The sequence below is a fragment of the Ovis aries genome, chromosome 2 (genome assembly GCF_016772045.2).
Source record: "Ovis aries strain OAR_USU_Benz2616 breed Rambouillet chromosome 2, ARS-UI_Ramb_v3.0, whole genome shotgun sequence".
In the NCBI taxonomy this organism is placed as follows: Eukaryota; Metazoa; Chordata; class Mammalia; order Artiodactyla; family Bovidae; genus Ovis; species Ovis aries.
This window is the reverse complement of record NC_056055.1, coordinates 234,120,556-234,140,472: the sequence shown is the minus strand read 5'-3', so window position 1 is coordinate 234,140,472 and position 19,917 is coordinate 234,120,556. Positions and strand designations below refer to the sequence as shown.

General features: G+C 56.7%; 1 protein-coding gene and 1 long non-coding RNA gene across 2 annotated transcripts; one reads left to right on the top strand and one right to left on the bottom strand.

Annotated features, from left to right (window-relative positions):
- Positions 1–46: 46 nt before the first annotated feature.
- PRSS56 (serine protease 56) lies at positions 47–5,825 on the bottom strand. Its single transcript, XM_027964868.3, has 13 exons — positions 5,723–5,825; positions 4,900–5,010; positions 4,253–4,306; positions 3,930–4,119; positions 3,574–3,673; positions 3,327–3,486; positions 2,946–3,088; positions 2,532–2,694; positions 2,168–2,344; positions 1,913–2,077; positions 1,764–1,832; positions 1,275–1,381; positions 47–903 (listed from the first exon to the last, which is right to left on the bottom strand). Exons 1-13 carry the CDS (start codon positions 5,823–5,825, stop codon positions 613–615), a joined length of 1,833 nt encoding a protein of 610 aa, XP_027820669.1. The 3' UTR covers positions 47–612.
- A 10,093-nt stretch (positions 5,826–15,918) lies between these two features.
- On the top strand, positions 15,919–19,332 carry LOC132659346 (uncharacterized). Its single transcript, XR_009599664.1, has 3 exons — positions 15,919–15,966; positions 18,742–18,914; positions 19,184–19,332. It is a non-coding gene; the product is annotated as an uncharacterized LOC132659346 (long non-coding RNA).
- Positions 19,333–19,917: the final 585 nt, after the last annotated feature.

Below are 19,917 nucleotides of genomic sequence, written 5' to 3'. Positions count from 1 at the left end.
GGGGGGGGTGCAAAGGAAAGAGGCAGCCGGAAATGCAATCTGACACCTCTAGGCTCTGCGGCAGGGCAGAGAAACTGGGGCAGGTGATGAGGGGGTGGGGATAAGGACTGGCTGGCTGGGTCAGGAGTCGAGGGACATAAGGCAAAGGGACTCCACACAGCTACCAGTGAGGGTCGGGGCCGGGCGGAGAGGCTGAAGGCTGGGGGCAGCGCTGGGCAGCCACGGACAGGGCAGTGGGGACAGGCAGGTCGGCTGCTGCCATTTCTTGGAAGGCAGACCGATATCTTGAGATGGGGGGCTTTGCAGCTTTCCTCCAGTGTCTTTGTGACCTCTATCAGCTGAATCTGGAGGCTGGGCCCTACCCGTCCATCCACTCCAGTCCCACCCTAAAGAAGCTCTAGAGTGGTCTTCGTGGATCATAAATAATGTTTATTAAAGCAGCTGTGATTTTCTGGTGGTGCATCTGAGAAGACACGTGGAGCCCTAACCTCCCACCCCCACCCCACTCTGGCAGTGACTCTTTGTCATTGTGCTCCTTGATCCCCTCCCAGGGTCTGGAGCAGTGGTCCTGATGGGGGTTGGGGGAGACAGGGGGTGGAGTGGAGACCCAGCTCAGGGCCACCTGGCTGGGGGCACGTGAGGGCTGAATGGGTGGTGCCCCTTCCTCCCCAGCTCTCGGCCCTGCCTTGAACCCTTGCGGGCTCCCTCGGGCTCTGCCTCCGCCAGGGCTGCCAGGCGGAAGGCCTGCAGGGCCTGCAGCAGCAGCCGGGGAAGGCTTCGGGCCAGCGTGGCTGGCTCCAGACCCACCAGGCCACCAAAGACCACGTGCCGGCCCCCCAAGCCTGCCCAAACCCAGGCTCGGAAGAGCCCAGTCAGTGTCTTGGAGCCCAGGTCTGCCAGGACCTGCAGAGGGGAGAGGTAGACAGCTCGGGGGCCCACAACCCCACTCCTGGTCCCCCTCCTCCTTGCTCCAGAAACTCACAGGCAGAGCTACCCTGTCCCCATCCCCTCCTGCTAATCTAGCACACTTCCTGCTCACTTGGACATGCCCACACTCCACTCCCACCTCCTCTCCACTCCTTCACACCCACCCAGCACCCAGCTCACATTCAGCTGCCCTCCCCATAGCCGTTCCCCCACCCATGGATACCCTCCCCCACCTCCACCCCAGGCTGTTGGGGAAGGGTCCCTTCTGTTCCCCCTCCCCAGCAGGGCTGACCCAGGTTAGCCTTCCCAGGCCACTGTGAAGGAGTCTGGGAAGCCTGGAGACCCACCTCGTTAAAGTCCATGGCCAGGCGCTCCGGGGGCACCTGCAAGATCCAGGCGTGGGTGCCCTGAAGGGTGGCCAGCTTCTGCCGCAGGGGCTCCAGCCCAGGGCAGCCTGCAGGAAGAGGAGAGACCTCAGGAATAAGAGAGCTGACGCTAGTATGGAGTCGGGGTAGTATTCCACCAGAACCTCAGGACACCTCCCAGTGGGCAGACCTCCACATGCTGGGATGGGGCAGCTGAATTTGAGAGGGGTTAAATGGTAACACAAACCCCAGCTTCTGTGGACACTGGAGCGGGCCCAAAGTCACAAGTTTCACGCCCCTCCCCTCCCCACAAAGAATCATGCGTCCTGCTGCAAGTGAGGGCGAGAGCGGGTCTGACCGCTGCCAGATGGGGTGAAACTGCATCCCAGCACAGACAACCCCGAGTCCCCTCCTGAACACAGCCTCCCTTGGCCGGCTCCTCTGGCGGCCGCCGGTAGGGGGCGTCATTACCATTCACTTCACTGCGCCGCTCCGACCTCCGCTTAGAGAACCGAGCGCCAGTAGCCCGGGGAGGCGATCCTGGGGAGACGCAGGGTTAGGGGAACGGCGCGGAAGCGCTGGGGGTGGGCCGGGGCCGGGCTGCGAAGAGCCTGGGGTACCTGAGTGCAGCCGCTGCTCGCGGGAGGGGTGCCTGGGAGGATCCCGGAGCGACGGAGCGGGGCGAGCCGGGGCTGGGGCCAGGCGCCGCACCCCCAGGCGAGGGCCGAACAGCTCCTGGGCCCCCCGCAGCAGCTCCAGGAGGGTGTGCGCCAGCGAGCGCAGCTCTGCGGGCGAGACGAGAGTCCGAGCGGTGGTTAGACGTGGGCCAGACCCTGGGCCCCCCTCCCCGGCCCAGCCCCGAGAACCGGACTGACCACATCGCCGCCGGCGCTGCAGACACTGCTGATGCGCCAGACGGGCACAGGCGCCCGCGGGCCCCAGGCATAGGTGGGCGTAGAAGGCGCAGGGTGGGGCGGCCTCTGTCTGCGGTTCCTCCGACGGGTCCCAAGCCAGAAGCTCCCTGCAGCTGGGCTCGCGGCTGAAGGGGGCGGCTGCGGGGGGCTTCGGGGGTTAGCTTACCACCTCCCCCTCGCTTTAAGTCCTAGCCCCCCAAATCCCTCCCGGGAGGAAAATAGGCTTTCCCCACGCAGGAGCCTGGGGGCCGGTGGGATGGAAACGGGCTCGCCCCAGGGCACTTATGGGGTACTCTGGGCAAGGGGTCGGGGGAAAGGTGCTCACCGCTCATCTGCTCCTGGAGCCAGTCCTTAAACACAGCCACACGGGTGTAGACTCCAGGCTTACCCGGCTCCCCACATCCGTCCCCCCAGGAGGTGACCCCGTACAGGACCTCCCTGGGGCGGGGGCCAGGCTCAGAACAGGTCAGGGGGCCTCCCGAGTCACCCTGCAAGGACCAAGAGAGAGAGGCAAGAGAGAAGGCACTGTATGGACCCACCTTATCACCTCCCCCCACCCCAATGACACCCTTACAGGCAGCTCTGAGCTCTACTGGGGTTACCACTCTTGTACCCATTTTAGCGATGAGGACATAAAGGTGTAGAGAAGTTGATGACAGCCTGATTGTAGCAGGGAAGGAGGCGGTCCCGCCGCCGGGGAGTGGCCCACTACTACCCTCTGATCCGGTGGGTCTCATACCTGGCACGAGTCGATGCCCCCGGCCAGGTAGCCCGCACAGAGCATGCTGCTGGGGCGTAGCCCTGGTCCCAGGGCCCTTCTGCAGGTGTCGGCGCTGAGCAAGGGCACACGGGCCTCCCTCACCGCCTCGGCCTCTGGCCCATCTACAGGGAAGCCGTGGAAGGGGCTCAGGCCTGGATGGCAGGGGTTCTGTTTTAGGGTTCCCCCTTCCCACTGCCCTCCTTGATTCTTCCCCACTTGGCGAGATGGGCATTATTTTGCAAAGACATCTGGGCGTAGGTCAGAATCCTTCCACCCCAGCCTTCCCAAGCTCCATCACTCCAGACCCCCCTTTCCCCCACGCCCCCGCGTGGCTCATCCAGGCCCTGTCCTGCCTAGTACCTTCGAAGAGGGCACCCCAGCCCGCGATGGCGCAAGGAGTGCCTGCGGGGGGCTCCTGGGGCTCCTGGGGCAGGCACACGGGGCGCGCCACCCCTGTCGGGCTCACCGGCGTCCACAGCTGCACCAGGGCCAGGTCATTGTGGAAGGTCCGAGGGTCAAACTGGGGAGGGGGTGGCGGCGCCGTGTAAACGAGGCGTGGGCTGGGGGTGCTGTTCCCAAGTCTGAGGGCCTGGGGCTGCCCTCTCACCTTCGGGTGGGGCACGATGCGATTCACCTGAACCTCCTCCGCTGGTTCCCCCTCGGACCCCTCGGCCAGCGTTACCGTCCACAGAAGCTCGTTCGGGGCCCTGCGGCGCGAGACACGCAAGACAGGAATGCGAGAAGCTTCCCCCTGGAGACCCTGCCTCCGCCCACGGGTACCCCCCAACCCCCAGCTTGCCAGAGGCCGCGGACAGTGCGCCGGGGGGAAGACTCCGAGGCGGGGAAGGAGACAGCCGCCAGGGGGCAGCAGAGACCGGGCCTCGCGCGCGGCGCCCCACCCCGACGACCCGGGAAGAGTTGGAGCCCCGCGTTGGGGATCCCGGGGCCGGGGGCCCGACGTACCCCGCGAAGCAGTGCGCCGCCGTGAGCACCCAGGACGCGGCCACCAGGACGCCGCCGCACAGAGGCTGCCCGCCGAGCTGCAGCCTCACCAGCCAGGGCCAGGCCCCCGGTGGTGCTGCGTTGCCCCCCACAATGCGGCCGTGCGCCCGCGTCACGTTGACAGCACCCGGGCGCCTCTCGCCACAAGGCCCTGGAAAGGCCGAAGGGGCACAAGTAAGGAGGCACAAGTCCCGGTCGTCCTAACCATCGAGACCCCTCTAGGGCCCACCCTGCGCTCAGCCCTGCTCCCCTCCCCTCTATCCCCCAAGCCTTTGCAAGCTCACCTGGCTCAGGTGAATCCTTCAGGAGGGGGGCTTGAGGCCTGGGACGCCCAGGTGCTGCTGAGAAACACACCTCTGAGCCTCACGGCCACCCTTCCCCTCTTCTCCACTCAGGCTCGGCCTGAGCCCTCTCTCCACCTAACGGAGCACGCCAAACCACCCCCCTTTACCCTGCCCAGTAGTGTGTGTGTGTGAATGACTCAGTTTCCGACTTCTTGCGAGCTCATAGGCTGTAGCCCACTAGGCTCCTCTGTCCATGGGATACTCCAGGCAAGAATACTGAAGTGGGTGGCCATGCCCTCCTCCAGGGAACCTTCCCCACCCAGGGATCGAACCCAGGTCTGCCTCATGGCCGCAGGTTCTTTGCCTGTGAGCTACTATGGAAGGGTCTATTTCAGCTGCCATAAACGGCTCACTGTTCACCAGATGAGCCCAGACTGTGCCAGCCTTCCTGCCTTTGCACCTGCTGTGTGCCCAAGCCTTTCCACCTGGGGAGACCCTCCCCTGCCTATTCTTGGTTGCAGCCCCACCCTGTCCGTGTGTGTCCCCAGGAGGGGGTGAGTTCTGAAGGGATGATGAGGTGGGCAGGAGAAGGGGCCCTGGGGTAGTCGGGGCGAGCTCACCGGGGCATGGGGTGGTGTGGTTGGCACAGCTCCGGCACTCGTGCAGCCTGTGCTGAATCTCCATCACCACCTGATTCACCGCCCACTGGGCGCTTCTCTGGGCAGCCTGCAACACCTTCGTCCCCTGGGCAGACAGAGCTGCGGGGGACAAGTCCCTCACGCAGGGTTGGGGAAAAGCCCCAGGCTCGTCCACCTTGCCCCAGCTCGGAGCCCTGCCTTGGGAGACCCGGGAGGGAGGCAGGGTGGGCTGCCGGAGTCCTGGGAGGGAATGGCACTCAGAGCAGATAGGATCGGATGCTTGGCCTGAGATAGCTCTGCGATTTCAACAGGGCTGGGCTGGAGTCCTTATAAAAGGAGGGCCTTTCCTTAAAAAACCTTGAAGGGAAAACAGGACCCCAAAGGTGCAGATATTACAGGACACCAAAGGTGCAGCTATTACAGGACCCCAAAGGTGCAGCTATTACAGGACCCCAAAGGTGCAGATATTACAGGACCCCAAAGGTGCAGCTATTACAGGACACGGGCTTACGGATACAAACTGACCATGCTGGGTTGAGTTGCCCACCTCGGGGCCCAGAGAGCCAAGGGGATGCTGCCCTGGGCCCCTTCTTCCCTGCTGGACCCAGAACCTTCTGGAAAGCATACCTTTTGGCAGTGCTTGCCAGCTACCCTCCCCCTCCCCCGCCTCGGTATCCTCTTTCCTCTCCCACCTGTGTCTCATTTCTGGCCCCTTCTGCCAGCAGAGAGGGGCAACAGGGACGCAAAAGGCGCCAAAAGGCCCTGTGAGTGGAGATAGCAAGCTCAGGGGCCCCCTGCCTGAGACCACCCGTCCTTCCTTGGACCAGCTCACCTTGCAGGGTGCTGGGGGGCACGCGCATGTACAGCGGGTGCCCGTGGGCAGACCGTGGGTCTGGGAGGGGCAGCAGCAGCAGCAGCAGCGCGACCAGCAGCATGGTGACCCTGTCCCCGCGCTCTGTCCCCCTCGGGTCCACCCTCCAGGCGCTTATCCTTGGTGCCTGCCTCCTGGGCACTGAGTTCTCGGCCCTCAGACCATCTGACTCTGTTCTCTCACTTCAAAATGACCCGCTTCCCTTGGCCCGTCCCTCACCTGGCCCTTTACTCCCAGAAGCCCACAGGGGGAAATGGGGCCTGGGGCTGGTAGGGGGGGCGCTATAGAGAGGACAGACTGCGGGATGGGGGCCGGGGTCGGGGGAGGGAACGGGGTAGTGGGCTCACCTTTGAAGTCTCATCATCTGGGCTCTGAGGCCCCCCCTCCATCTGTCAAAGGAGCCCTTGTTTCTGCGGCTCCATCAAAGGGGCCTGGACAGGCCAGAAGAACTGACCGTTGGGCTGGGGGCCAGGCGGAGGGGGCTGGTGGGCAGGTCCTATCTCCAGGGTGCAGAAGAGGGGAGATTCCTATCCTCCTCTATTCCCTGAGGAGTTTACGGCTATGTTGGGGAGGGGTGTGTGTGTGTGTAGACACTCCTGAGGGGAGGAGGCAGGGGGTGTCTGAGGGTCTTCTGCAGCCCCGCCCCCTGAGGAGGTGCCCAAGCTCCCAGCCTCTTTGCCCCTAATTGCTTGGCAGCGTCCCTCCCCAGTGTGGCCATTTCTAAAGATGATCAAAGCGCCCTAATTAGCGCAGTAATTGCCGCCCTGGGAGGAGTGGGGTGGGAAGAGACGGAGGCAGGCGGATGCTGCAGTGGCCCCGAGGGGAAGGCGGGAGATGAAAGTCCCCCCCACAGTGGCCCAGTTCAGGAAGGACAGGCCCCAGCAGCCTCTGCCGCTCTCCCAGACCCCCTGCCCTGTGCAGGGCCCGCTCGGGCTGCCCGGGCGGCATTGTTCTCAGTTGCTGTGACCCTGATCTGGCAGGAGAGTCTTCTGGTGTCTCATGGGAAGGGCCACAAATGGGCAGCTCTCAGGGGCCCACGTCCCCCACCTGGGCATTGAGGAGCTGCCCTTTTACCCCACAGAATGTCCTGGGACCCGAAAAAACATCCTGGTGCCCCCATTCATTCTGGTGACCCCAGGGCGCCTTTGGCTCGGCCTGGTGCTTTTTTCAGAGTAGATCTGTCATGACATCTGCTCATTAACATTGTCCTTTCTTCTCCAGCTTTTGCTCCTTCTGCTTAGGTGAACGCAGCCTGATGGGAACCTGTCCCACCTTTGACAAGACAGAACCCCAGACCTGCAGAGATAGCCTGAGTCAGAGGTCCCATGGGGTTGATGGGTAAGAGGCGGAGAGGGGGCAGCCGGATCCAGCAGCTTCTCCAAGTTCCTCCTTCTGTGCCACTGTGGGCAGCAGACAAGAAGCTTGATTTCTTTGTTTCTCTTTGAAATTCTCTTCCCCGGAAGTTTGCAATGCCCCATGAGTTTGGTTCTCCCCAGCCTCTCTGGGGCACTGATCACAATGAGGCTCCCAACCCCTGGAACTCCAGTCTGAGTCAGCTCAGCCCTGTCCCCGAGAGCCAGTCGCCAGCATCTCTTCCCAAGTCTGCATTCGGTGACATCACTTCTGTATCTTGAAGTCAGCCCTGGTGGGAATCAACGAATGCTAATAATCAGAGCTCTTTTTCCCAGGAAAGCCAGTGATTTGGCATTTTCCATCACACCACTGCATTGTTCAGTTGCTAAGTCGTGTCCAGCTCTCTTTGACTCCCATGGACTGCAGCATGCCAGGCTCCTCTGTCCACCACTATCTCTGGGAATTTGTTCAAATTCTGACCCATTCAGTTGGTTATGCTATCTAACCATCGCATCCTCTGCCACCCCCTTCTCCTTTTGCCTTCTGTCTTTCCCAGCATCAGGGTCTTTCCCAAGGAGTCAGCTCTTCCCATCAGGTGGCTAAAGTATTGGAGCTTCAGCATTAGACCTTCCTGTGAATATTCAGGGCTGATTTCCTTTAGGATTGACTGGTTTGATCTCCTTGCAGTCCAAGGAACTCTCAAGAGTCTTCTCTGGCACCACATTTTGAAAACATCAATTCTTTGGCACTCAGCCTTCTTTATGGTCCACCTCTCACATCTGTGCCTGACTGTTGGACACTGCACACGTTTTCCCCCTGATTACCATCACACCTCATAAAAATAATACCTCTGATTCAGGAATACCATGAAAATACTGAGTCTATTTACTGTCCCCACCTCCCCTTAGGGTAAGATCCCCACCACTGCCGAAGAAAAATTAGGGAGCTCACAGCATGGACTGCAAGTCCGCTCAGACCCCAGCTCACCCTCCTCTGGCTCCTCTGCCACTCCTGTTCCCGTGGCTGGATCATGAGCCCTCCCCTCTCCTGTGTCTTGACACCACCCCAAGTCCAGGTCAACTTCATTCACTTCTGCAGGTCACCTCTTGAGAACTTATGTCTACATCCACATCTCATGAAGTGATTCTATTATCGGTGATGGGTGCACGCGTTCCTCACCTGCTTCTCCTGTTGGACCATGACAGAGAAGACTTCCGGCCACTGTCCCAGCAGGTCTACCTCACTCTGTTATAGTTTCTTCAGAGCAGTGACTTCTCTGTTGCTGGCTGTCCAGTGGGATTCTACTTTTTAAGGGGCTCAGTCTCCATCTTCTAGAGTGGACAGCTCCCCCCTCTCCCCACCCCACTGCAGGGCTCACTGCTGCACTCTTGCCAGAATCCACGGTCCCCCTCAGGCCCCTCCTCTGAGTGGACTGGATAAAAGGACAAGGGAGAAGGGCCTTTGGGATGGCAGTGTTGGTGGACAGAGTGTCTTCCCTCACAGCTCCAGCCAAGTAGAAAGGAGGAGTGGAATTCCTAGAGGAATCAAGGAAACCCTTGCTCTGGAATCAGGGAGCTGGGAGAGGGAGAGACTGGCATTCCAGTGCCCAGAGGAGATCACCTCAACCAGAGGACTCGCTGTCCAGCTGAGGCCTCTGGAAGTGCTGAGTGTGAAGGGGCCCACATCCCCCCACCTCCGTGATGTCTGGTCCCTAAGCATTTACAGAGGGCCTTCCACGTGTGTCCACAGGCCTGAAAGTTGGCACCCAGTGCAAATGAGACTGGTGGTTTTTGGAGAAAAAAGGCAGCGCAGTTAAGACGCTGCCAGCCCTATGTTGCCATAAATAATGTCTGGCAGGCAGGACAAGCTCCATAAGGTGCCGGGGTCCCTATGCAAAATGAAAACGCAGGGCCCCTTGTTCAACAGTTGTTAAGAGTTTCAAGATCGTGATATGTTGAATATTAAACCAAGTGTGGGGCCTTGCAGAACAAGGGCCCTGTGCCCAAGGGAGTCACCCTAAGAGAAACCTCCTTCCACTGGCAGGTTGGGCCCCTGGCACTTCTCATTTTCAGTGAAAAGGAGCTACAGCAGCCTTAGGGCCTTGACTCTGGTTCTAGGGCTCCCTGGCCCAGGTGAATCAGAAGCAAGGGCCTTGTCTTTCTGCCAACGCCGACACTGAATCTGGGCTTCCCAGATGGCTCAGTGGTAACGAATCTTCTTGCAGTACAGGGAATGGGGGAGATGCAGGTTTGATCCCTGGGTCAGGAAGAGCTGCTGGAGGAGGGAATGGCTACCCACTCCAGTATTTTGTCTGGAGAATCCCAAGGACAGAGGAAGCTGGTGGGTTACAGTCCATGGGGTCACAAAGAGTCGGACTCGACTGAGCTACTGAACACACACACACACCCCAACACTGAAGAATAAAGCGGGAGGGGAGACCCCTACTCACCCTCCCACCACCCCATGATAGATCCTGGAGCTCCACTTACATTTGGGAGAGGGAAAAGTGAAAGTTGCTTAGTCATGTCCAACTTTTCGCGACCCCATGGACTATACAGTCCATGGAATTCTCCAGGCCAGAATACTAAAGTGGGTAGCCTTTCCCTTCTCCAGGGGATCTTCCCAACCTAGGGATTGAATACAGTCTCCCGCATTGCAGCTGGACTCTTTACCAGCTGAGCTATGAGGGAAGCCCACAGGAGAGGGAGAGGAGCTTTAATCAAGTGAGAGCCTGGAGTCTGCATGGACAAAGCCCAGGAGAAGGCTCTAACATGGAAGGTGGAGAAGGTTCAGAATCTGGCCGGATGTTGGGACGAGAGCTGTGTCCTGCAGTGACAAAGGGGCCTCTGTCTGGCACAGTCTTGGGAAGGCCTGAAAAAATGATTTAAATCTACATCCTGCTGTGTCGCGGTTCCCCGGTAAGCTGGTGGGAGCCACCTGAGGTTGCAAGCTCAGTTCTTTGATGTCTGTCTGCTACCAGGAGGAGGGCTTTCTGCCTCATCCCCATGGTGTCCCCAGCACCTAGATCAGAGCCTGACACTCTGTATTTGCTAAACAGGTGAAGACATGAGTGCTGGCCCGTCTCCTGGCTCCAGGGACTGGCACATCAGCTTTAATCTGTCTGAAGCCATCCAGAATCTCTAGGTTCCCTGGCCCCTGTGGGCTCTTCCCCATCAGCTGCCTTTCATTGCAGCTGGGTGGGGCCTGGTCTGCTGCCCCCTCTTGTCTGGGCCCACGTTCACTCTGCCTGGTCTGTCCTCTCCTCTGGAGTGTGGGTCTCCCTTGGAGTGCAGGTCAGTGGACCAAGGCAGGGTTGGGGGTTGGTGGGAACCAGCATGTTCCACGGTTATCTCTGAACCAGCAGGTGGCAGAGCTGGGGTCTCCCCCTCACCTCCTCCTCCGGTGTCCTTCCCTTTTTCCTCCTGGTTTTTCTGGGGCTGGGGGCAGGATCTTTGTCCAGGGTGCGAGACGAGGAGGGGCTGTTAGTGACACCTGTGGCCCCTGCTTTCCCAGCCTCCCCTCAAGGCCCCAGGCTTCTGCCTGTGAGGTGAGCTGGCCTTGTCTGCTGACCCTCCTGCCCTGGGTGCCCTCTGAGGCCATAGCAGCTCCACCTCACCCCTCCTGCAGGTAGGAGCAAAGTCTCAGCCCCAGCCTCCCACCTGCAGAAGAGGGAAGGAGAGAACCTTGGACCGTTTTGTCGATACCTCAGGAAAGCCCCAGCAGGCTCAGGTCGGGAGGCCTCTGTGGACTCTGGTGACCTGGGCCAGCCCTGCAGCCTCCCTGCTGGTACCGGGCCCTCTCTTGTATTCGGAGGAGGATGGGAAGGCCTCTGGAAATGGTGAGGAGAGACCTAGGCACTTGCCACCCTGGACAGAACTGCCTCTCCAGGTCACTACACTTGTCCTCTGGGGTGGACCTTTCCCACCTCCCCTGTCAGGCCCCTCCAGGCCATGGATGTGCTTGCTCCCCCCTTACCCAAACCACCCTGACCTTCTGGGCTTGCCAGGGGTGGACAAAAGGGCACCTGGGTTAGGGGGGTGGGCAGTGACTAACCCACAGCTGACCAGGCCACCTTTGAGGGCAGTGTCCCAGGACCTGAGGGTGGGACCCACAGCTATGCCAACTTCTCGGGCCAAACACGGCCGGCTGGATACAGAAGCATCCACGAACCGGCTGCTGACATATTGAAATATGAGGAGAGGGGGGGACTCAGGCTGTTCAGATGACAGGCTGCTCCGGCTGTGATTCAGAGCTCAGGCCTGGGGGCTCTGACTGTACCTCTGGGTGATTTGGGGTGAGTCACTTCCTGTTGAGGGTTGGATTGCGTTCCCCAGAAGATGTGTTGATGTCCTAACCCCCAGAACCTCAGAATGTGACCTGATTTGGAAACAGAGTTTTTGCAGACGTAAAAAACTTGAGAAGGTCATACTGGAGAAGGGTGGACCCTTCATCCACTGTGCTCAGTTGCTTCACTCTTTGCAACTCCAAGGACTGTCGCTCGCCAGGATCCTATCAATCCATGGGATTCTCCAGGCAAGACTACTGGAGTGGGTTGTCATGCCCTCCTCCAGGGGATCTTCCCAATCCAGGGATCCAACCTGGATCTCCTACGTCTCCTGCACTGCAGGCAGAGTCTTTACTGCTGAGCCAATGGGGAAGCCCCTGTGTCCCTGCAAAAGAGAACAGGTACACAGGGAGAAGCTGGCCTGACAATGGAGGCAGACGCTGGGGTGGCCGCAAGCCGAGGACTTCTGGCCACATGGGAAATAAGAGAGAGTCATTGGACAGAGCCTCCTAAATAGCCTTTGAAAGAGCATGACCCTGCCAGCACTGTGATTCTCTTGGCCTCTAGCCTCCAGAACTGTGAGAGAATAAATTTCTGCCCAGTTTGTGATCATTTGTGATGGCAGCCCAGGGAACCATACACTTGCTGTTTCTCAGCCAGTCTGGGAAATGGGATAATATCACCCATCTTGCTGGGAGGTGTGAAGGACCTCCACTGGGCTTCCAGCCAAGGACTAGCAGGGATTTTCATCATTGCTCTAGATCAGCGCTCTGTACACGCTGCTGCTGCTGCTAAGTCACTTCAGTCGTGTCCAACTCTGTGTGACCCCATAGACGGCAGCCCACCAGGCTCCCCTATCCCTGGGATTCTCCAGGCAAGAACACTGGAGTGGGTTGCCATTTCCTTCTCCAATGCATGAAAGTGAAAAGTGAAAGGGAAGTCGCTCAGTCGTGTCCGACTCTTTGCAACCCCGTGGACTGCAGCCCACCAGGCTCCTCTGTCCATGGGATTTTCCAGGCAAGAGTACTGGAGTGGGGTGCCATCGCCTTCTCCACTGTACACGCTGGGAATCCATAAGATGCTGTCTCCTGGCGCGAACATGATGAGAATAGTGAGGACCTGATCCTGGAAGGCACCAAGGGAAATGCTGGTGCCTCAAGAATGGAAGAGAAAGGGACCTGGGGCAGCAGTGTGGGGTTGGGGGAGCGGCTCCCCAGGTCCTGTGTGGTCTGATGCACAGAATGTGTCTGAGTACTGTGGGTTCCCCTTGCTCCGAGGGCCCTTCCCCAGGCGTGGCCTGTCTCCTTCAGCTTGTCAGCTTTAGTTGTTGCTCTGATTTTTCCCACCCTTTGGGCTGTACTTGACTACTCTTTTTTTTCCTTTGGCCACACTGCAAGGCTTGCAAGATCTCAGTTTCCAGACCAGGGACTGAACGTGGGCCATGGCAATGAAAGCCTGGTATCTTAGGCCACTCTTGAGAGTCTCTCAGACTATAAGGAGATTAAACTGCTCAACCCTAAAGGAAATCAACCCTGAATATTCATTGGAAGGACTGATGCTGAAGCTGAAGCTCCAATACTTTAGCCACTTGATGGGAAGAACTGACTCATTGGAAAAGACCCTGATGCTGGGAAAGATTGAAGGCAGGAGGAGAAGGGGATGACAGAGGATGAGATGGTTGGATGGCGTCACCGACTCAATGGACATGGGTTTGAGCAAGCTCCAGGAGATGGTGAAGGACAGGGAAGCTTGGTGGTGCTGCAGTCCATGGGGTCTCGAAGAGTCGGATACGACTGAGCGACTGAACAATAACAACAGCAAGGCCACCAAGGAACTCCTAGGCTGAACTTGACTTTAAAAGGAGAGGCAAGAGAGCTGCTTGGAGTTGGGGGCAGGCTCCATGGGTGTTTAAGAATGGACACGTCCTGGACCTGCACGAAGGACTCTCTGTGGTTGGTGAGACCCCTGGCTTCTGACCGGGTATGTTCAGAAGGGGTCACAGGCATGGAAGCACGAAGACCATGCCCTTCATGCCCCCAATTCAGAACCCAACCTTTTGTGTACATCCTCCTCCCCTCAACCCTTTCCTTCTAAAACAGTTGGGAAAAGAAGGGGTCATCCTCACCCACTCCCCTCCCCCAGGCTCATTCTGGCCTTCTCCAGCAGGGTCAGGTCCCTCCCCTCGTCACTGGTATCCTGCGGGGACACGAGGAGGGTCACAATGCTTTTCCACTGTAACCACAGGCTCCAACTTTTTTGTCTTCATTTAGTGAGAAATGTTGGAGAGTTCAGGGGAATTTTGCTAAAAATGCCAGGAAAACATAAGCAAAATACAAAAACTCAAGTCCAGATGAGTTCATAGAACATGAGGTCATGTCCTACTAACAGTGTCTGCCCGGGTGGGTACCACTATGGGCTGGGCAGTTCACCCCTTAGGTTGAACCATATGAAGTCCATCAAAGTGGTCTGATAAATTCAAAAGAGCTACCGCAGATTTTTTAGTTTATTGTGTAAAAAATTTTATTTTATAGTTTCCCAGGTGGGGCTAGTGGTAAAGAACCCACCTGCCAATGCAGGAAACAGAAGAGACACAGGTTCTATCCCTGGGTTAGGAAAATCCCCTGGAGGAGGGTATGGCAGCCGACTCTAGTATTCTTGCTTGGAGAATCCCCATGGACAGAGGAGCCTGGAGTGGAGTTGTAAAGAGTCAGACACAACTAAGGCGACTTAGAACAAGCGCATTGCTGATTAACCACGCTGCGATAGTTTCCGGTGGACAGCAAAGGGACTCAGCCATACATACACAGATATCCTTTCTTCCCTAAACTCCCCTCTTGTCCAGGGTGCCACATAACATTGAGCAGAGTTCCATGTGCCGAACAGTTGGTCCTTGTTGGTTATCCATTTTAAATACAGCAGATAGTACCTGTCCATTCCAAACTCCCTAATTATTCCTTGCCCCCACCCTTCCCTCTGGCCACCATAAATTCGTTCTCTAAGTCTGTGAGTCTGTTTCTGTTTTATAAGTTCATTGGCATCGATTCTTTTTAGATTCCACATATAAGGGAAGTCGTATGATATTCTCCTTCTCTGTGTGACATACTTCACTCAGTAAGACCATCTTGAGGCCCAGCCATGCTGCTGCAAATGGCATTATTCACTCCTCTTAATGACCGAGTGTATATTCCATTGTGTATATGGACCACATCTTTATCCATTCCTCTGTTGATGAACATTTATGCTGCCCCCATGTCCTGGCTATTGTAAGCAGTACAGCAGCTTTATTTTCAAATGTCAATATTTACTACATGCCAGAAACTACATCTTTCTCATCATTTAAACACGATAGAAACCTTCAGGAAAGGAGAACACATGTAGGCAAAACTCTTTCAAGTTGAATGTGTGTGCAATTTTGAATGCCATTTTTCAACCCTGTGCAAACCAGGCCACAGTTGCGCCCGTTCCCTCTCATTTTCTTCCTTGTCTTTCGTCTTCCTTGCTTGTGATCTCTCTCCGTAAGTTTTCTTTTTCTTTTCTCAGTCTTGCCGTCAGCTGTTACTTTGAAATTTGCTAATTTAATGCCTTCAATTTCTACTGTAATATTCACATTTCTCCCCACTCCTACATGAAAGAGTCTCCCTGATCAATACTTTTTATTCTTATGGCTTCCCTGTCTTTTTGTTAATATGAGATGATCTTTGTAGAATGCATTGTCTCTCTGATGAAGAGACATTTACTAGAGTTTTGTGGTTTCTTTCAATTTCCTTCCATTTATTCATTTATTTTCTTTTATGAAAATAAACTAAAATTTTAAAAGTTATATTTGAAATAGTCAGATCCCTTCTCATAGCAGTATTTCTGTGCATTTAACGCTCTAAATTTCTACCTGTATCAGTGCAAAGAGATTTCTGGAAATGGTTATTATTCACTGATTATGGCTATTTCTGACAGGGAGATTTATTTTTATTTTGTTTTGCTTCTCACCTCTTCTTTGTGCTTTCTCAGTTAGCGTGAACTCTTTAAGCATTTGTACACATGCAAAGCATTAAGAGTATAAAAGCAAAGTGCAAAACATCGAGTAGATACCTTATCAATGACACGAACACCTTATCAATGATGCTGACTTAGTCCAGTGTCTCGCCCAGTAAATATTGACATGGAAACAGCTGGAACATAAGCAATTTCTCGTGGTTCTATGTAATACAATCTATTGGACCTTTAACAATAATTATTTAACCCAAGTGTTATTAGACCCAATTTGCAGATAAGGCCACTGAGACGCAGAGATATTGAGTGACGTGGCCAAGAGCAGATCACCAGAAACTGGAGGAGCAGAGAGGAAAAGCAATCCCACCTGCTACTGAAGGCCACTCCCTTGACCACTGGCCTGCCCTCCCTCCTGAGCCCACGGGGACCTCCCGGCTGCTGTCAAGGTTCACTGAAGGCTCCTGACACAAAGGTCAAATGTTCTTCTTGAAAGGATAGAGGGTTTGCCTCCCCCTGGGGGAGACCTGGCTGTGCTGAGGCAGGAGGAGGCAAGGTGGAACAACTGTGATGGCTCTTGGGGGTAAGGGTGGGGGTCTACGGGAGGCAGATGAAGCAAAGGGTGGGAGACCAGGGGCCTGGAAGGGCTGGGGTGAGATGGGAGACTGGAAGCCAAGGCCTCAAATGCCACTGAAGTCCTCCTAGCATAAATCTGGTACCTCTAGGTTGGTTCTGTCCCCCCAGGGCCCTGGAGGTCTCAAAGGCTGAGTTGGGGGTGGTTCAGCTACTCTCTGAGTCCAGCTGCCACTCATGGAGGAGAAGGGGGAGGACAGGGACACCAGGACCCTCCAGTCGGGCATGTCAGCCCCCTGGCCAGAGCGCCAGGCCCCATCACTCAAGGTCCAATGGAGGCTGGCAGCCGGGGCAGCGGACAAGAGGTTGGCAGGGAACAGCAGTGAGTGAGGCATAAGCAAGGCGCCTTGCCTGCCGAGCCCCCTCCCCTGTACACGTGCACGCACACGCGCGCGCGCACACACACACACACACACACACACACACTGAAATGCAGCCCATTTGCACCGTAATGGCTTTGCGACAGCAGGAATTATCTGCAGCATTAGCGGCAGCCAGGTTGGGGTGGGGGTGGAGGGCAGGCTGAGGGCAGGGGCCCCAGGCTGAGACTGGGGGATACCAAGGGAGGAAGCAGGCCTCCAGGGCTGGGCCCTGGGGGCCTGGAGACGCTGCAGAGGCGGGGGCATGGGTGGGATGCATAGGGCTTGGTGAGGGCCAGGGCCAGGTGGTTGGCCCCTGCCCACCGCTGTCCAGTCCTTTCCTTCCTGTGTCCAAGGGCTGTAAGTGGACAAATAAGCAGGGGCACTAACTCAGGACCTGAAATCACAGCCAAGCAGCCCCTGCATCCTGTCCTGGCCTCAGAGCTATGCCTGCTACTCAGTCCTGGCCTGCTGCACCCTCTGACAGATTAGGGGGGGCAAGGGTGATGAAAGCACCCCTCAGGAGGGAAGACACGTGTGTGCGTGGCAAGGGGTGGCAGGGTTGGCATGAGCTATTTCCCTCTGTGACCATCAGAACCTGGGAATCAGGGCCAGGTTACCCAGCAATGCTGGGGCCGGGGGGTGGGGCGGTTGGGGAAGAAGGATCCCTTCCTTCCTCAGATCAGGAGACTGAAATGAGCCACCACCTGGGTCTTCAGCAAAAGCCTCTGAAAGGCTGTTTCAGGGTGAGGACACTGGGGCCTAATCCTTTCCCATACCCCCTTAGCCAGCGGGCCTTGGCAGGGGCTGCAAAGCCCCAGTTTAATAAAAAAAAAAAAAAAAAAAAACAGGGGAGCAAGCTGGAATTTCCAGGCTGCTTGGGATGCTAAGGTTGCAGTGACGTGGGGGTGGGGCTGGTCCCTGGAGTACCTAGCGTCCCACCCTAGGGCTCTGGTGCATCTGCCGCAGGGTGCTGGTGAGTCATGCCTGTCAGTCTGACAATAAAGCCGGGTTCCATGACTCTGGCAGCAGCAGAGCATCCTGCCCACCTGTGGGCACACCCAGATTGCATTTGCTGAAATAAATTGCTGGAGAAAATAAATCCTGCACACATGATTAATGGGAGGCAGGGAGGCAGGCAGCCGCCACAAAGAGCCGCTGGGGAGCAGAGTGACAGTCGGGCACAAAGCCAGCACAGCCCTGGGGCCTTCGGGAATGGGCTCTGGTGACTGCACAAGCCACCAGGTCACCGTGGCCCTGGCACTGCCACCAAACAGGGGATCTGAGGCTGCAAGCCAACAAGACCCCGGGGGCTCTGACAAGCCCCTGGCTTGACTCTCCACCATTGCAGGCAGGGCAGAGGGAGCCAATCCTGAGTTTGGAGCCCCCTAGACCTGGGCCTGACTGTTCCTGGTGACAGCGGCTGGTGGGGGGGCGGGCGGGCTCCCATGGGCCAGAGTAGGGAAGTAAAACCAAGGTCTCAGGAACAGAGACAAGGCCAGTGGTGAGTCCTTGAGTCCTTGACCTCCTCTCTGAGCCTCAGTCTCCTCATCTGCTCAATGGAGCTAGTACCCATGCCTCCCACATAAGGGGGTTGAGAGTCGCAGCTGAGCCCATCTACGCATGGATGTGGGCCACACAGGGAACTGTACCAGCCGATGAGGGCGTAGTCAGCATCTCTGACGTGCCTCTGTTGTTCTGGGGACTGGGGTAAAGTCCCTGCGCACGTAGGGCTTTTGGGCTGGTGGCAGGCAAATGTTAATGAAATAATAATGGTACAGTATATATAATTTCAAATGCGCAAGGTGCTGTGAAGGAGAAGACCTGTGTGCTGGGGGACACGGGCAGGGAAGCGACAGTCTGCAGGTAAAGACAGGCTTCCCTGGGACAATGAACACAGCTGAATGTGTGGCAAAAATGCAAAAGTTCAGCGGTGCATTCTGTTGGTCAGACTGTGGAGGAAGTCTGGTCATTGCCTGGGGAGGGCAAACAGTCCAAGCCCCATGCAGGGCAACTAGCAATACCTGCTCAAGTACCTACCCAAATGACACATGCTGCCACTGTGTGACTAGTACTCTCTCTCAGGGCATTTTATCCCACCTATCCATACAAAAACACACTTACGAAATGACGGAGGTATAAGGATATCACTGCAATGTTGTTAGTAAGAGTCAAAAAGGAGCAACCACCTAGGTACTCATCAAGACAGGACTGGATTACATAGACTGTGTATAGCTACACAGGGCTTCCCTGGTGGCCCAGACAGTAAAGGATCTGTCTACAGTGCAAAAGACCTGGGTTCGATCCCTGGGTTGGGAAGATGCCCTGGAGGAGGACATGGCAACCCACTCTAGTATTCTTGCCAGGAAAATCCCGTGGATAGAGGAGCCTGGTGGGCTACAGACCATGGGGTCCCAAAGAGCTGGACATGACTGAGCATGCATGAAGCCACACAATGGAATACTACACAGCTGGGAAGATGAACAAGGGATCTATTGTTATGGAAAGAATGTCAAGATAGATTTAGTGAAGACAAAGTGTACGTAATATGCTTCCTTTTGTATAAGAATGGGTGGATGGGGGAATCAGAGCATAGATTTTAACTTTGTGCTGAAGACATCATAAGAAATTAATAAAAGTGCTACCTGGCAGGTATGTGTGGGTTGGAACCAGGGGCTTGGAGACAGGGTTGCCAGAAGGCTTTTTACTTTGCGTTGCTTTAATTTTTGAATCAATCCCGTGTAGATGTTATCTACTAAAAAGCAATTGTTAAAAATAATGTTTAAGAGACTTTGTTTCTTCCTGTAGGATGGAGGGCTCCCTGGTGGAATCTGTGGGGCAGGACTGAAGGAACCAGAAGCATCTGAGGCCGATGTTGGTCCCTGGATAAACTTACTGACTTTAGGCCCGCCTTCAAGCTGGAGTGACGGGAGAATAATAAACTCTGAACAAACAAACCAGCTTTTCGAGCAGTTAATCCACCCAACCTTCAGAGAGGGATAGGAGCTGGGGGACTGTGCTCACAGGATGACCGAGGACTTCGCGGGTGGGGCTGGGGGGTGACCGAAGCCTGGACCTCGGATGCCCGCGGGCGCAGAGGGAGCAGGATTGCGCAGAGAGCGTTGGATGAGACGCCTGTCACCCGATGGGGGTTCAAGAGAGAAAGGATGCGCGGGTCCACGGGCCACGGGCTAGAGCCGGGGCTGAACCGCGGACCTTCTGCACCCGACCCCGAGGACGCCCCGCCCCCAGACCGACCAGCCGGGAGGATCGGGGGGCCCACGGGGAGGCCGAGCAGGCGTGGGGCGCCTCCTGGTGGCCCTCCGTGAGAGACGCAGGCCTTGAAGAACCAGCAAGCCCTGGACCAAGTTCCAGCGCCCCTGCACCCCAGGGAGGGGTGGAGGCTAACTAAACTCACAGGTCTCACAGCTGGAGGACAAGGGATTCGAACTGGGGAGACTCAGGGGGAGATCTTGGGCGATTGAAGCAAGACCTCAGTGACGCGGGCTTCCCCAGGGACCCCCGCCTGCGTGGAAGTCAGT

Excerpts from the sequence above, each read along its gene's own strand:
- PRSS56 (XM_027964868.3), bottom strand. The coding sequence starts at position 5,825 with ATGCTGCTGGTCGCGCTGCTGCTGCTGCTGCTGCCCCTCCCAGACCCA. Across the intron at positions 4,307-4,899 it reads GCTGCACGAGTGCCGGAGCT|CACCTGGGCGTCCCAGGCCT; the intron begins GTGCCAACCACA and ends GTTTCTCAGCAG. Across the intron at positions 4,120-4,252 it reads GAAGGATTCACCTGAGCCAG|GGCCTTGTGGCGAGAGGCGC; the intron begins GTGAGCTTGCAA and ends CGGCCTTTCCAG.